The sequence below is a fragment of the Neoarius graeffei genome, chromosome 13 (assembly GCF_027579695.1).
Source record: "Neoarius graeffei isolate fNeoGra1 chromosome 13, fNeoGra1.pri, whole genome shotgun sequence".
In the NCBI taxonomy this organism is placed as follows: Eukaryota; Metazoa; Chordata; class Actinopteri; order Siluriformes; family Ariidae; genus Neoarius; species Neoarius graeffei.
In genome coordinates this window covers 25,839,048-25,857,290 of record NC_083581.1, presented here as the reverse complement: position 1 = coordinate 25,857,290, position 18,243 = coordinate 25,839,048, and the positions used below count along the sequence as shown (strand labels likewise).

At 39.9% G+C, this 18,243-nt stretch overlaps 1 protein-coding gene across 1 annotated transcript in view; it reads left to right on the top strand.

Moving 5' to 3' along the window:
* Positions 1 to 18,243, top strand: part of LOC132895884 (ankyrin repeat domain-containing protein SOWAHB) — a 63,481-nt gene that overhangs the window by 13,263 nt on the left and 31,975 nt on the right. The window contains exons 2-3 of the mRNA XM_060936637.1: positions 4,362 to 4,423; positions 6,963 to 7,133. Coding sequence (XP_060792620.1) covers positions 4,362 to 4,423; positions 6,963 to 7,133 — 233 coding nt within the window. The remainder of the gene's footprint in view (positions 1 to 4,361; positions 4,424 to 6,962; positions 7,134 to 18,243) is intronic.

The window sequence follows — 18,243 nt, the reverse complement described above, 5'->3', positions numbered from 1 at the left end:
ATTTCCTTCGTAACTACGCTGATAACACTTTGTGTTTTTGTCAAACATTGGAGCTTTGTATTCATTCTGAAGGTTTATTGTTATTAATATTGAATAAAAAGTAACTGGGATACATCATTGTTAATTATCATTCAAATTTTAGGTAAATTATTTTAATTTGCATCTTATACGGATTTTATAAGGGAAATACGGATTTTGGAGGTTGGTTATACAGGTTTGATTGACCAAAGGTTGACATGTATGTAAATGTGATTTTTAGCTTGCATACCCTGATTGTAAAACAACCCATTTGAACACTATCATCTCACACTTGTCATAAACCACACAAATATATATACACACAGTGGTGCTTGAAAGTTTGTGAACCCTTTAGAATTTTCTATATTTCTGCATAAATATGACCTAAAACATCATCAGATTTTCACACAAGTCCTAAAAGTAGATAAAGAGAACCCAGTTAAACAAATGAGATAAAAATATTATACTTGGTCATTTATTTATTGAGGAAAATGATCCAATATTACATATCTGCGAGTGGCAAAAGTATGTGAACCTTTGCGTTCAGTATCTGGTGTGACCCCCTTGTGCAGCAGTAACTGCAAATAAACATTTGTGGTAACTGTTGATCAGTCCTGCACACCGGCTAGGAGGAATTTTAGCCCATTCCTCCATACAGAACAGCTTCAACTCTGGGATGTTGGTGGGTTTCCTCACATGAACTGCTCGCTTCAGGTCCTTCCACAACATTTCGATTGGATTAAGGTCAGGACTTTGACTTGGCCATTCCAAAACATTAACTTTATTCTTCTTTAACCATTCTTTGGTAGGACGACTTGTGTGCTTAGGGTCGTCGTCTTGCTGCATGACTCACCTTCTCTTGAGATTTAGTTCATGGACAGATGTCCTGATATTTTCCTTTAGAATTTGCTGGTATAATTCAGAATTCATTGTTCCAACAATGATGGCAAGCCGTCCTGGCCCAGATGCAGCAAAACAGGCCCAAACCATGATACTACCACCACCATGTTTCACAGAAGGGATAAGGTTCTTATGTTGGAATGCAGTGCTTTCCTTTCTCCAAACATAACGCTTCTCATTGAAACCAAAAAGTTCTGTTTTGATCTCATTTGTCCACAAAACATTTTTCCAATAGCCTTCTGGCTTGTCCACATGATCTTTAGCAAACTGCAGATGAGCAGCAATGTTCTTTTTGGAGAGCAGTGGCTTTCTCCTTGCAACCCTGCCATGCACACCATTGTTGTTCAGTGTTCTCCTGATGGTGGACTCATGAACATTGGCTAATGTTAATGTGAGAGAGGTCTTCAGTTGCTTAGAAGTTACCTTGGGGTCCTTTGTGACCTCGCCGACTATTACACACCTTGCTCATGGAGTGATCTTTGTTGGTCGACCACTCCTGGGGAGGGTAACAATGGTTTTGAATATCCTCCATTTGTACACAATCTGTCTGACTGTGGATTGGTGGAGTCCAAACTCTTTAGAGATGGTTTTGTAACCTTTTCCAGCCTGAAGAGCATCAACAACGCTTTTTCTGAGGTCCTCAGAAATCTCCTTTGTTCGTGTCATGATACACTTCCACAAACATGTGTTGTGAAGATCAGACTTTGATAGATCCCTGTTCTTTAAATAAAACAGGGTGCCCACTCACACCTGATTGTCATCCCATTGAATGAAAACACCTGACTCTAATTTCACCTTCAAATTAACTGCTAATCCTAGAGGTTCACATACTTTTGCCACTCACAGATATGTAATATTGGATCATTTTCCTCAATAAATAAGTGACCAAGTATAATATTTTTGTCTCATTTGTTTAACTGGGTTCTCTTTATCTACTTTTAGGACTTGTGTGAAAATATGATGATGTTTTAGGTCATATTTATGCAGAAATATAGGAAATTCTAAAGGGTTCACAAACTTTCAAGCACCACTGTATAAAATTTACCAGCTGGGAGGTCCGTATCATGAAATACCATGATCGAGGTCTTGAAAATACTGACCGAGGCCTCTGGGCTGAGGTCAGTATTTTCAAGGCTGAGGTCACGGTATTTCACGATACGGACCAACCTTAAGCTGGTAAATAATATATTTATTTTTTTCTTTACCAAATTCTAACAGAAAATGAGAGCGCCCGAAAGGGAAACCATATTTCGAACAAACTTGCTACAAGCTCGTTTTCGGCTTTCTCCTGAAAAGTTTTCTTTTATTTCGTCTTCATCAGGGTAGTAAAACTCGCTTTCGCTGTGAACACTGTCGTTATTGCTGTCCATGCTGTAAAATTAATGCTATTATACTGAGAAATGCGAAAATAAATGTTGACAAAAATATTGCTACTAGCTTTGTTGTTGTTGTGAATGAGCGAGTCGCCAAAGGTCCGTAACTGGGGTCCATATCGTAGGATTCCGGACTGCTCGCGAGCCAGTCAGAGCGCACCATTTGATGGAAACCGGACTGCGAAAAAAAAATTAAGTTATTCCACGAAATCAAGTCGTACATGAGCTGATAGTCGACAAGGCACGTAACGCCGAGTTGGCTCTAATCCATGTACAACGAGATTGAGTGGAATAATTGTTTTATTCTATCCACATTCACTGGATTTTGAGAAACATACCATTTTTATTTTTTGCAAATTCGATAAATAAAAACTTTATACAAAATGTCAGACAAAATCATTTCCACTTAGAATGTAAACAAACCAGTGAAGTGACAGAAGCAATTTGTGAAAAATGCTATAATAATAATTATTGAGGGCGGCACGGTGGTGTAGTGGTTAGCACTGTCGCCTCACAGCAAGAAGGTCCGGGTTCGAGCCCCGTGGCCGGCGAGGGCCTTTCTGTGTGGAATTTGCATGTTCTCCCCGTGTCCGCGTGGGTTTCCTCCGGGTGCTCCGGTTTCCCCCACAGTCCAAAGACATGCAGGTTAGGTTAACTGGTGACTCTAAATTGACCGTAGGTGTGAATGTGAGTGTGAATGGTTGTCTGTGTCTATGTGTCAGCCCTGTGATGACCTGGCGACTTGTCCAGGGTGTACCCCGCCTTTCGCCCGTAGTCAGCTGGGATAGGCTCCGGCTTGCCTGCGACCCTGTAGAACAGGATAAAGCGGCTAGAGATAATGAGATGAGAATAATTATTGAAAAAAAAAACTTTCTTACCATCAAATACTTTTATTCCATATTTTGTTGGGGTTTTTTTTGTATTTTTTGGGGTTTTATTTTCGAGTAGAGTTTTTATTTTGTCCTCGGTTGGTTCAACAACATGCTCCGCCATTTTGCTTTTCTCTACTTATGGTATATGAGCTGATAGCCTAGTAGTAGACTAGCCCATCAGAGCATGCAATTGCTCAGTGAATGTGAATAGAGTGAAGAGAGAATTATAATTATATATATATATATATATATATATATATATATATATATATACAGGGTGTCTCAAAAAATGTACTCACACTTTAACTGTCCCTAACATGCTGCCCTAACATGCTGAAATTGGAAATTGAAAGACAATGTCGCGATATTCCTAATGACCTGTTTCGTGACGTTTGCGAATCCCTTGGTGCGCGTTATCAGCGTTGTCTGGACAATAATGGTCATCAATTTGAACATTTGCGAACATGATTCTTCAATTACATTTGTCTTCTGTATTCGAAGCTATTCCATTTCACTCTATGTTCATAAATAAAGGTTTTCTCGTCATTCAAAGTGTGAGTACATTTTTTTGAGACACCCTGTGTGTGTGTGTATATATATATATATATATATATATATATATATATATACATACACATACACATACACACACATACACACACATACAATTTTATATATATATATATATAAAAAAAAAATATATATATATATATATATATATATATATATATATATAAAATTGTGTATATATATATAAAATTGTGTATATATATATATATATATATATATTGTTTCCATCATTTCAGAAGTCCTACATTTGAGCAGTTCCCCAAAGTGGAAGTAAATATTTACACTGAAAGTGACAATGTACTTGTGAATGTGTTTTGGTTGTGTCAAAAGTGCAGTTTCCATGTAGAAAAGGGTGATCGTGCAAGCTCAGAGATTCACACCCACATTGTTTTGCTTGCATTATTACCAGCAGGCATTTAAATGGACATCCGAGTGAACAAATGCAAAGCGTGATAAGGTTAAAGTTAGTGATGATGTTCATATGCTGACATTAAAAAAAAAATGTGTAAATGTTGCCCAATATAAACAAGTGGATAGAAAAATGTAAGATATGATAATGTGTAAATATATGTTTGAATGTTTTTATTTTGTGTCACTCATGAATAAAATGAGAAATCTCTTTTCCCAGCCAAATACAGGGAGGACTTCAAGCTCATCATCGACAGAATAGCTGTGTGTAAATCTGAGAATGTGAGTAAGATATTTCCACCCATTAATGCTATCAGGACCATTCATGAAGTACTATTCTTGGATCATTATGATTGAGATACACCCATGTAATTGAACTATGATAAGATGATATTGGTTCCTTTGTGAAAAATTCTGCATTCCCGAAGAAGCAAGTTGTAGTGTAATTGACTGGGGTGTGTTGTGTGTGTTGTAACGGTGTATTACAGCGGTGGACAAATTTTTAAAAAAATGCGCCGGTGTGTTGCCAAGTCCTATGCTACACTTGTCCAGAACTCCAGGCTATAAAATGGCAACCATGGAAAATACAGACTACGGAAAATTAAACAGTACTTGGATCTCTAGGAGAGGTGATTTTATGTAGCCATATTAGTCTGTATTCTCTCCTGAAAATGTCATGTTTGAGGCGTCGACAAAAAGTCTTTGGGTAACGAGCTGCAATGTCCTCTCGTCTCACATTAATCTGAGTCTGAATCGATACATAAGCCTGGATATGTAATATACAGTGGTGCTTGAAAGTGTGTGAACCCTTTAGAATTTTCTATATTTCTGCATAAATATGACCTAAAACATCATCAGATTTTCACACAAGTCCTAAAAGTAGATAAAGAGAACCCAGTTAAACAAATGAGACAAAAATATTATACTTGGTCATTTATTTATTGAGGAAAATGATTCAATATTACATATCTGTAAGTGGCAAAAGTATGTGAACCTTTGCTTTCAGTATCTGGTGTGATCCCCTTGTGCAGCAATAACTGCAACTAAACGTTTCCGCTAACTGTTGATCAGTCCTGCACACCGACTTGGAGGAATTTTAGCCCATTCCTCCATACAGAACAGCTTCAACTCTGGGATGTTGGTGGGTTTCCTCACATGAACTGCTCGTTTCAGGTCCTTCCACAACATTTCGATTGGATTAAGGTCAGGACTTTGACTTGGCCATTCCAAAACATTAACTTTATTCTTCTTTAACCATTCTTTGGTAGAACGACTTGTGTGCTTAGGGTCGTTGTCTTGCTGCATGACCCACCTTCTCTTGAGGTTCAGTTCATGGACAGATGTCCTGACATTTTCCTTTAGAATTCTCTGGTATAATTCAGAATTCATTGTTCCATCAGTGATGGCAAGCCGTCCTGGCCCAGATGCAGCAAAACAGGCCCAAACCATGATGCTACCACCACCATGTTTCACAGATGGGATAAGGTTCTTATGCTGGAATGCAGTGTTTTTCTTTCTCTAAAAATAAACCAATTTAAACCATTTAAACCAAAAAGTTCTATTTTGGTCTCATCCCTCCACAAAACATTTTTCCAATAGCCTTCTGGCTTGTCCACGTGATCTTTAGCAAACTGCAGATGAGCAGCAATGTTCTTTTTGGAGAGCAGTGTCTTTCTTCTTGCAACCCTGCCATGCACACCATTGTTGTTCAGTGTTCTCCTGATGGTGGACTCATGAACATTAGCCAATGTGAGAGAGGCCTTCAGTTGCTTAGAAGTTACCCTGGGGTCCTTTGTGACCTCGCCAACTATTACACGCCTTGCTCTTGGAGTGATCTTTGTTGGTCGACCACTCCTGGGGAGGGTAACAATGGTCTTGAATTTCCTCCATTTGTACACAATCTGTCTGACTGTGGATTGGTGGAGTCCAAACTCTTTAGAGATGGTTTTGTAACCTTTTCCAGCCTGATGAGCGTCAACAACGCTTTTTCTGAGGTCCTCAGAAATCTCCTTTGTTCGTGCCATGATACACTTCCACAAACATGTGTTGTGAAGATCAGACTTTGATAGATCCCTGTTCTTTAAATAAAACAGGGTGCCCACTCACACCTGATTGTCATCCCATTGATTGAAAACACTTGGCTCTAATGTCACCTTCAAATTAACTAGAGGTTCACCTACTTTTGCCACTCACAGATATGCAATATTGGATAATTTTCCTCAATAAATAAATGACCAAGTATAATATTTTTGTCTCATTTGTTTAACCGGGTTCTCTTTATCTACTTTTAGGACTTGTGTGGAAATCTGCAGAAGTTTTAGGTCATATTTATGCAGAAATATAGAAAATTCAAAAGGGTTCACAAACTTTCAAGCACCACTGTACTTGTCCTACATGTGATAGTGATTTGTCCACCTCTGTAGTGTCTTGAATAATAAACAAACATACAGTGCATTTGCATTCATGCGAAATCAGATCTGATACTAATTTAGTTCCAGCCCCATGTTTACTCTGATACTTAATATGGGTTGAGTGCATTTCTATTTTGAGCTCCACTTCCTTTCTGCCTCTTTTAGGCAAACACCAAGTGAAGACTGGCTTCTCTCAGATATACAGCATTTCTGGGATCTCAATCAGTGCTCTAAATAGCATTCATGATCGTTGACCAAAAAAAGCAGTTTTAGCACCAAAACATGCTCAAGTGCATAGTTTCAGTTGAACTCATTTATTCCCCACCCAGGAAATCAGCGTCTGTAAGAAAGTAGGAGAAATACAGTTCATTCCTGGTATTGGTTGTGTCCCTAACGTGTCGCTTCTTCAGGGAGAGAAGTACCTTATCCTGAAGAAGAAGTACAGGCAGCTCATGCAGGAGCGTGAATCTGAGCCTGCGGCTTCTAAACAGGGGATGAAGAAAAAAAACAACCAAGATGAATGGTGTGTAGGACCCACCATTACTGTTACTGATGCCCAAGACCCAGACGAGAGGGAGGATGTGAGTACATCATGAGTTGGGAAAGTATTAGGCAATGTTCTGTTTGGATCAAAATGATGCTTATTGCTTAGCTCAAGATCTATTATTTTAAGGGCTTAAAACGATCAACTTCTATAAATCTGAAACAAAATCTGATTCACTGAGCCGTGTTTGAAGCTTTTGTAGAACTCTCAGTCTACGCAAACCTGTGACCATAACAGATTTGAAATCTGTATTAATGCATCAGGTTTATAAACCAATAAAATCATCCCACTTAGGCCATTATTAAAAAATGTTCTGTTTCCGGTCCACCGCCGTTTGTGCGGTTGAAATTTTTTTTTAACGCCAGTTTTTCGACATTTTTTTCAGGTTCGTAAATCTAAAATCGAACTTGACATTTACGCATTCCCAGGGCTTTCCACTAAGGCTCATACTAGCTAGCCATGACAAATAAGTAGCCAGCCGGGGGGGAGGAAACACAAAATAAACTACTGTGCATGCAGTTCCCAGGATTAAATGTATTTTCCACAGACCATTTATTTATTCACTTTACTCAAATACAAAGTAAAATGGCAGTGAATCTTCTTTCTTTTCTTGCGTATTGCATCATGAGGCGTTCCTGGCTTGTAAATCTCTTATTTTCGGTGCATGACACATTCACGCAGCTGAGCATGCTATGAATTAACAACGACAACGGTCTGCAGTGGTGGCTACGCAATTAAACAGTCAGTGAACATTTCTCCATTTGTGTATGAAAATACACTCCAACCACTCAGTTTGGTTTCATTTACAACCAACGGTGTCTTTTGATGCCAGCATGTAATTGAACGAGAGAAGATTGGTTTACCGGAGACAAAATAAGCGTTATCTCTGCTTCTGTTCCCTCCGACACACTACTGCCTCCGCCGAGTGCACGCACACACACACCGCATGTCGGGGCCGCGGATGAGTTACTCTCCCTTGATCAACGAAGTCGGCGGGGAATTTGTGGTTATTATCGGTACAAACAGCGCGAATCACAACTTAAATGAGTGCGGTTCAGTTTGACATTGTCAGTCCGTTAGATAAACATTTTTATTAAAATCGAAAATTAATATTTAGAGCCTGTGGGCTACAAAAATAATAGTCATTAAAGTAGCCAGCTGGACTTAATTGTGTAGTCGGCTGTATGGCCGGCAGCCGGCGCTTGTGGAAAGCCCTGCATTCCGCGCAGAATATAGAACTGAATCAGCTCTGCGCATGCGCCGTGCGGCACAAAAAAATGGCAGCCACCATGAAGGAAGGAGATCCGGAGTTTTCAAACATTTGCTTAAGACCCCGTCCACACGTAGCCGGGTATCTGCTAAATCGAAGATATTTTTCTACGTTTTGGCCTGTCATCCACATGAAAACACATCAAAAACGAATATTTAAAAAAACTCCGGGCAAAGTGAAGATTTTTGAAAACTCCGTGTATGCCTTTTCGTGTAGACAGAGATAACCGGAGTTTTGCGTTTTAGAATGTCACAATCTGCGCCAAAAAAATGACAACAAATCTGCCCTGACGTCAAACGTGCAACCTTTGCTTACTGCAGAAGCCAGATTAAGCATGGACTTAAGCTAGCCGCACACCACGGCGATCCACGCGGTACCGAACCGACCCATTTCAGAGCCGACTCCCGACTGTTGACGAGTGCAGTCGCGATTGAAGCGACACGTGACAACTTAATAGCTTTGTGATTGGCTATTGGATATAGTTACTGTTAAATCCAACACTTGAAGATGCTACAGGCTGAATTACAAATGACACATCATGGAATATGTAGGACACTATCTAGGCTGCATGAGCTGTTATTCCCAACCTTAAATAGTGCATTTACATAGGGGAGTTAAAGCGATTTGGAATTCAGCCACACAACTTGAGCAGAGTGGCTTTCCAGCCCACTGTGTCTATGGATAAAGCTTCAGTCTATGGAATTACAGTATATACCTGCATTAGGTGCGACCAACACGTATTTCTCGCGCTAGAAATTGTGTTTAATGATGTCACGTGTTATATGCGAAAGATATGATTGGCTATTGCTAGCGACTCTCGCCGATCAGTCTGGCTCCCGATTAGTTTTTCGAATCGGCTGTGAGATGAGTCGGTACCATCGAAAACTAGTCTTTACGCCTGACTCGCGACTTCAGTTGGCTCGGTACGCTGAAAATCGGCGTAGTGTGCGGCTAGCTAAAGAGTAATGGATCGGAGTAGTGCCTTGAAAGCGTTAATTATTGTGCAGGTGCTATTTACATGTTTAATTTTAGAAGCCCAACTACTGCTCCAAGAGCACAGGCGATGTGATGAGGGGGTAGGATTTGGGGAAATAGCCATCTACAGGTTTGGAATGCTTATGAATGTGATTGAAAACGCAGATGTTCGGTTATGTGTGGAAGGGATTTTTTTCGAAGACGAGGTGGTGTGGATAAAACATTTTTATAAACGGAGGGGGGGAAAATGTTCGGTTTTAAAAATACCCGGCTACGTGTGTACATGGCATAAGTGTGAAATCGCAAAATGGTATTCTAGCGAACAACAAAATAGTAAAGATTCAGAAAAACAAATCATTCAGTGATCATTTTAATAGTGTAATTTCATCCGAACTCGGCCTAACGCTCGATTTAGAACTACAAAAAGTCCGTGTGTCGGACATTTTAAGTACGTTTGTAAAAGTTTTGCAAATGTTGCAGTCAGCATTTAAAATGCTAACTTAAAGTTTTTGTACAAGTTTCAGTTGATTAAACTGTCATTTTATTAAATGTGTCTGCTTTTGTAATAAAAAAGTACTGAAAGAGAAAGCAAACACAGCATTGCGATTTCTTATCCATCCATCCATATATATATATATATATATATATATATATATATATATATAAATCCCTCCCTCCCTACTGAAATTTTTTTTGCTCACCCAGTGGACAGGAAACGGATTTTTTTTAAGGATGGCCTTAGAATAAACCATTGTTTTGTCTGTAGAATATCCTAATATTTGCTTATGTTGCTTAGGCCACTGTCACACTTATTTGGAATTAGCAGGAATCAAGCAGAACCAGCCAGAATGAAAATTTTTTCAAAATTCGTGCCACATTCAGGCGGGAATTTCAAACTGACCAACATTCTTACAGCTTTGTAAGAATGCCGTTCGAATACTTAGAATGCGCTTCGAACCCGCCTCGAATGATTCTTGCACATTCCGGGTGTATTAGCTTTCGAATGCAGTTCAAATGTAGTTGGAACACAGTAGGAATATCTAGAATGCTGTTAGAATGCAGTAAGAATATTAAGAATGCACTTCGAATCCCATACAAGTGTGGTTCGACTGCTGCCCGAATATCACCCAAAGTCTGGTTGGAAGGTGCCTCGAATGCTGTACGAATTCACCTCAAATGCAGTCAGAACGCTCCCGGAATAGCCGCCAAATATGTTTCGAACGTCCAAGAATTCAAAGAGAATGCAACTCGAATACTTAGAATGTACGTCGAATATCCTGGAATATATGAAGAATTTTCATTCCGACGGCATTCCGGCTCATTCGAGGCACATTCGGGACATTCTGGCAGAATTTGAAGTGGCTTACCATTTCGAATTTTCCCTCGAATGCGATCAGAATGTTTCGAATGCTGTTGGAATGCTGTAAGAATATTTAGAATGCAGTCAGAATGCAGTTAGAATACACTTCGAATGCCGTTCGATATTTCTCCTCTTCGAATGCACCTCGAATGTTTTGAGCATGAGCAAAACATTCGGGCTGGCCACAAGAATGGGCCCGGATGTTTGGAATGCACTCAGAATGCAGTCAGAATTTTTAGAATGCACTTCGAATATCCCGGAATATACGAAGAATTTTCATTCCAACAGCATTCCGGCTCATTCTACCTCTAGTGTGACTACCCTATTCGCAACTGAAGCTTTCTGTTGACAAACTGTATTGTGTTGCAGAAAAATTGTTTATTGAGAATATTTTTCATTGTAATTAGACATGTAACGATATATCGTGATAAATCATGATACAAATTTATAACGATTCAAATCAATGAAATAAAAAAAATGATCATCTTTAGCAATTATTATCAGCCTGCATAATCTCTTAGTTTTTCCTAGCTGTAATTGCATTGTTTAGACAGCAGAGACTGCGTAAAATAACGTAAAACACATGTGGCTTCACCGTAGGTGAAAGTAACACAGTTCTAATGCAGCGAAAAGAAAAAACAAAACAAAACACAAAAAAGCATATCTAGAATGGAGAAGAGCTGTTGTGTGACTAAGGCCAAGTTTACATTAGACCGTATCTGTCTCGTTTTCTTCGCGGATGCACTGTCCGTTTACATTAAAACGCCTGGAAACGCCGGGAAACGGGAATCCGCCAGGGTCCACGTATTCAATCCAGATCGTGTCAGCTCCGGTGCTGTGTAAACATTGAGAATACGCGGATACGCTGTGCTGAGCTCTAGCTGGCGTCGTCATTGGACAACGTCACTGTGACATCCACCTTCCTGATTCGCTGGCGTTGGGATCACACACACAGCGGCTCAGTCCCGAATCACTGCTCGTGGGCTTCACTCGCGCGCTCTGTGAGCTGCGCAGGGCCGGAGTGCGCACCCTCCAGAGGGCACTTGCTGTTCAGGGCGGAGTGATTTGGAGCGCAGGAGGAAGCGCTGAGCTGCACTGAGGTTTATTTACACATTTCAACCTCCTTCAGGCGCTTAAAGGAACAGTCCACCGTATTTCCATAATGAAATATGCTCTTACCTGAATTGAGACGAGCTGCTCCGTACCTCTCCGAGCTTTGCGCGACCTCCCAGTCAGTCAGACGCGCTGTCACTCCTGTTAGCAATGTAGCTAGGCTCAGTATGGCCAATGGTATTTTTTGGGGCTGTAGTTAGATGCGACCAAACTCTTCCGCGTTTTTCCTGTTTACATAGGTTTATATGAGCGGTGATATGAAACAAGTTCAGTTACACAAATTGAAACGTAGCGATTTTCTATGCTATGGAAAGTCCGCACTATAATGACAGGCATACTAACACCTTCTGCGCGCTTCGGCAGCGCATTGATATCTGAGCTCCGTATCAATGCGCTGCCAAAGCATGCAGAAGGTGTTAGTACACCTGTCATTATAGTGCGGACTTTCCATAGCATAGAAAATCGCTACGTTTCAATTTGTGTAACTGAACTTGTTTCATATCACTGGTCATATAAACCTATGTAAACAGGAAAAACGCGGAAGAGTTTGGTCGCATCTAACTACAGCCCCCAAAAAATACCGTTGGCCATACTGAGCCTAGCTACATTGCTAACAGGAGTGACAGCGCGTCTGACTGACTGGGAGGTCGCGCAAAGCTCGGAGAGGTACGGAGCAGCTCGTCTCAATTCAGATAAGAGCATATTTCATTATGGAAGTACGGTGGACTGTTCCTTTAAACTCAGTGAGAACATGAACATCACAGCCAGGTGTGTTTATCTGCTGGAGAAGGTGTTCGCTTGCCATCCTTCCACTTGCAAGTGGTGAGTGACTTGCGCATGCCCGATATGCACTGGGATCATGTGACGTGCCGTCTAATTAGTCATGTGATTAGCGTATCCGTGTATTGGCGTTGCTGTGTGCACGCGAATCGTTTTAAAAACGTTAATCTGATGATCCGCTGATTCAAAATAATGTAAACAGGGCCTAACTATACAAATAGATTTAACAAGAAATCAGAGCTCTCTCTCTTTTTACAGACTGCTGAAAGATAAAGAAAAGAGGCAAATGGAGGCAGAACAGATGTTCATAACGGTTTATTAAGAAAAGGCTGATTTGTTATTATCTTTTCATTTTTAATAAAAGGAATATTTTAGTTAATAGGCTACTATATTTTACGGCAAGATTTACAAATGTGGGTAAATAATTACTGTTGGTTATGAAGAAAATGAAATAAAAGTTTTATTTTTAATTTAACAAAAAGGAATGTTTAAGTTGATTAAGAATAGGAAAATAAATGTGGCATGTTGATTTGGTAATAAAATCTTTTTATATTTTTTTTTTCAAAAATATCGGAGGAAAATCAAATCTTGAACCCAGTATCTGGAAGTGAGTGAATGGTTACACCCCTAATTATAAGTGAAATAATTTTTGGACGATGGATTCAATCATGTTGTTTTTGTTGCTGATGTACTGTACATCCTGCTTTCTACCCATGACCACATCTCACTAATGCACACCCTTATTTTTATTTCGTTCTGTCACATTTCTGTCCGGGGCAGCACGGTGGTGTAGTGGTTAGCGCTGTCGCCTCATAGCAAGAAGGTTCTGGGTTCAAGCCCATTTGGCTGATGGGGGCCTTTCCGTGTGGAGTTTGCATATTGTCTGTGTGGGTTTCGTCCGGGTGCTCCGGTTTCCCCCACAGTCCAAAGACATGCAGGTTAGGTTAACTGGTGACTCTAAATTGACCGTAGGTGTGAATGTGAGTGTGAATGGTTGTCTGTGTCTATGTGTCAGCCCTGCGATGACCTGGCGACTTGTCCAGGGTGTACCCCGCCTTTCACCCGTAGTCAGCTGGGATAGGCTCCAGCTTGTCCGCGACCCTGCACAGGATAAGTGGTTACTGATAATGGATGAATGGACATTTCTGTCTCATTTATGCCTTCCCTTGTTTCTGTTTCTATAATTGTTCTTTACGTTTCACAAAAGAATAATGCAGAAAAAAACATTCAAAACTACCTTTTAATCATAAGTAGTGAACAGACTGGGCTAGTTTTTCATTAGGCAAAACCTACAGTATGCACCTATCTTGAATGGTAAGGTTAACCCTCATCCTACCATGCTATTTTACACCTTAATCTTACCATGTGGGGTCCGTTTGAACCCCAATACTTTTCTTTAAAATTAAAGCTTATAAAGACAAAATCACCAGATAAGTTTTGTTCAGAACATCTTGTATTAATAACAGCAATACACTAAAGGGCCCAAGGCATAAAGAACACACTTAACCTTCATCCTACCAGCCAATTTTACATACACAAACTACCAGGCGGGGTCTGTATGGACCCCAGGAGGGAATTCCTTGAAATCAATGCAGTAAGAACCAATTCAATGCAGCAAACAGACATAACTTTATTGAAGAACAAAATCCACTATGGCTGAATATCAATGATGTATTATAAATGCAATAACATTGCAATAACTAGCATACATGTTGCAAATTATAGCGCCACAAAAAAAAAATTGGCATTATATACATGACTTTTGCAGCTCATGCAGCTGTAAAACATTCTGGATTACAACTTAGGTCTTTTCTTACAGAATTTAAAACAAAAAAGTAATTGTAAAATAATTTAGGTCTTTTGTTTTGCAGCCTGTGCTTATTGCAGCAGTGGGGTCCACACGGACCCCAAGAAGGAATGCCTTGGTAGTTTCATTATGGAACATAAAAGAAATAAAAGAAGTTAACTTTCAGTGTGCTATTCAATTATAAAATGAAAGACAGATAAACTTTACTCTGGGGTCCGCTTGGACCCCAGTAACAAATTAATTATACCTTCACAATGCAAAAAGCTGATCCTCCGGTGCTTTAGTGTTTTAATTAAGACATAAATTCCGACAAATTCATAAAACGGTGAGGCAGTATGTCACATATTTTTAAAATGGCAAACAAACATATAGGTGCGGGGTCCAGATGGACCCCACTTGGTAGGATGAAGGTTAAACCTTTTTTTTTTGGTGACTATTAGTGATGTATATGTACTGACTGAAGGATTTGTGTAATCTGGTCAAGCATCTCTAGGTCACATGTAGATCATAATCACACATGACTTGTGTGATAACATTCCCATGTGACTCCACTAAAGCTCAGTGAATACTAAGTTCCCATTTCCACGTGATTAGTGCACAAGATGGTCTCCGTTCTTTTTATCAGTGATGTCAACCCAGGTGGCGAGAAAGAGGTGTCGTGGTTGTTGATTATCCTAAATCACCCAGCCTTACGTTTTGTGCTGTCAGTTCTGGAGGGCACTTGATATACTTGCTTTGCTTCAAATGCACCTAATTATGTACTCCATATGTTCAGTGTGCTGCGATAAATTTTTCATAACGGTGCTTTAGTTAACTGAAACGACAATATAACTGGTCAAGGGAGTGACATCTGTTAGGTCATGTATACAGAATAATGACAGTCAGTACCCTCCTAAAAGCTCGCTCTGCAAACTTGTGAGATTGCACAAGCGGCATGACTTACTTCATGTTTGTCAGAGGAAACTAGTCGTACAGTTTGGGATTGGAATGCTGAGCTAATGGGCAATATGATGATTATACACTAAATATTGCCACGTTTCATAGAAATCATATGATATGATATTTTTATCATATCACCCACCCTTACTAGCAGGTAGAATTCTCATCTCATCTCATTATCTCTAGCCGCTTTATCCTGTTCTACAGGGTCGCAGGCAAGCCGGAGCCTATCCCAGCTGACTACGGGCGAAAGGCGGGGTACACCCTGGACAAGTCGCCAGGTCATCACAGGGCTGACACATAGACACAGACAACCATTCACACTCACATTCACACCTACGCTCAATTTAGAGTCACCAGTTAACCTAACCTGCATGTCTTTGGACTGTGGGGGAAACCGGAGCACCCGGAGGAAACCCACGCGGACACGGGGAGAACATGCAAACTCCGCACAGAAAGGCCCTCGCCGGCCACGGGGCTCGAACCCGGACCTTCTTGCTGTGAGGCAACAGCGCTAACCACTACACCACTGTGCCGCCCCGCAGGTAGAATTGGTTTAAAAAAAAAAAACAGGGTGAAAAGTAGATCATCTGAGGAAACAATGCTCTAGTGACCATCTTGGGCTTGCAATCAGCAAATACACATTTTAACATGGACCAGTTGTATTAACTGATCAGGAAAGTTCTCTGTAAGGAAAGGAAATGAACAGGAAGTGTAGTGCTAGCTTGATATTGAAATATCTTATGGAACCCATGGCAGAAAACACTCAATCAGCGGTTCAAAGGATGTGGAAAACGGTCCCAAAGTTTTACAGCCATGAACAGGATAGACATACAGAAAGAAGTTCAACAGATTTGTGTTTTGTTTGCTTGGATGTAGCCTACAAATGTCTTGATGTTGCTGCCATTTTTTAATCCTTGATCCTGATTGGGTCTGGAGTGTGTACGGTACCTGCAGAAGCCTGCTCCCATGCTAGAACTTTCACAATCATGAATCTACAGTACATCATGCTATCATTACACTTCTTTACGCTGGGTCTGTACAGAGATGGGTTTTTATCCCCTGCTGGCCAAAAGGCCCAAAGGGGGATTATGTCATGGTGACGTCCATCCGTCCGTCCCGGGAAGGGTGCTCGCCTTCTGAAATCAACTCCTCTCACAATTTTTGGAGGAATTTCACAAAACTTGACAAGAGGCATTGCTGTATATCGATAATACGCATATTGTAATTTCGTTAAATTCGGTCGCATTTTACCAGAGTTACAGCCCTTGATTAACAAAATTATACTTTGACAATTTTACGAGAGCGTTTTCCTTCTGAAATCAATTCCTCTCACAATTTGTGGAGGAATTTCATGAAACTTGGCAAAAGGCATTGTTATATGTCATTAGTGTGCATATTGTTATTTTGTTCAGTTCGGTCGCATTTTACCGGAGTTGCGGCCCTTTGTTAACAACCTTGTACTTTCACAATTTCATGAAGGTGTGCTTGCCTTCTGAAATCAACTCCTCTCACAATTTTTGGACAAATTTCTCGAAGCTTGGCAAAAGCTTCACGCCACAAGCTTGACGTCACAATTTTTATCAGTCTGCAAAGGAGTCCCACAGGGTTCAGTGCCAGGACCACTGCTATTTACTATATATGAGTGATTCCACGCTTATGGGTACTGAAATGGGGACATAAACTTATTCACCTAAAACCATTTCTTTTTTTACCATCAGGTCACAAAACATGTAATCTTTAATGAATGATATGTTAAAAGATAACTTTAATTTTCTGAGATGTAATAAAAACATTTATATGCCAAAGTCAAGCCTATGAGTTCCAAAATGATGTCTGTTACATTACTTCTGTTACGATTGTCCATCTCGCGTCTGTTACAAATTAATTACAATCTAGCTCTATACCATGTTAATCTTATTGAAAGAATGTGTATGTTTATTCTACTACACATGTTTATTAATTATATTTGCTAAAACATCACCTTCCTATGTTTCAAAAAGTAATTCTACATTGTTAAAATTGAGAATCTATATGTCCACAACACTTCTGTTACGTTCTGACTTTGGCATATAAATATGTTTTTATTACATCTCAGAAAATTAAAGTTATCTTTTAACATATCATTCATTAAAGATTACATGTTTTGTGACCTGATGGTAAAAAAAGAAATGGTTTTAGGTGAATTTTTAAAAATAAGTTCATGTCCCCATTTCAGTACCCATAAGCGTGGAATCACTCATATATAAATTGTGGGGGGGAAAATGTTCAGAATGCAACTTTTCATTTTTATGCAGATGATACAGTCATCTACTGTTGTGCGGCTACTGTGAGGAAGGCCTTTGAGTATCTGCAAACTGCTTTTGATAGAGTGCAAGTACAGTTACATCAACTAAAGCTGGTTCTTAATGCTGATAAGACCAAATTAATGGTTCTCAAACTCAAGAAGGAAAGAGTCCGACCTTATTATTTCTACTACTCAGGGTCACTCAATTGAAGTAGTTACATCATACAAATATCTTGGATTTTTAATTGATGAATACCTTTCTTTTAAGTCTCACATACAGAACCTAGTTAAGTAGCTAAAACTAAAACTAGGGTTTTATTATAGGAATAAGTCCTGTTTTACTGCATGTGCCAGAAGAAGGCTAGTTGATGCAACGTTTTTACCCATCATCGATTATGGTGATCTGCTCTATATGAATGCCCCAACTCAGTCTCTCCATATGTTAGATGCGGTGTATCATGGTGCCTTAAGATTCATTACAAACTCCAGACCTCTCACTCATCGCTGCACACTTTATTCCACTGTAAACTTGCCCTCACTGTCAACTCGCAGGCTCTCTCACCTTTATATCTTTTTGTACAAGGCCTTAATTGGCAGACTCCCGTGTTACATTTCT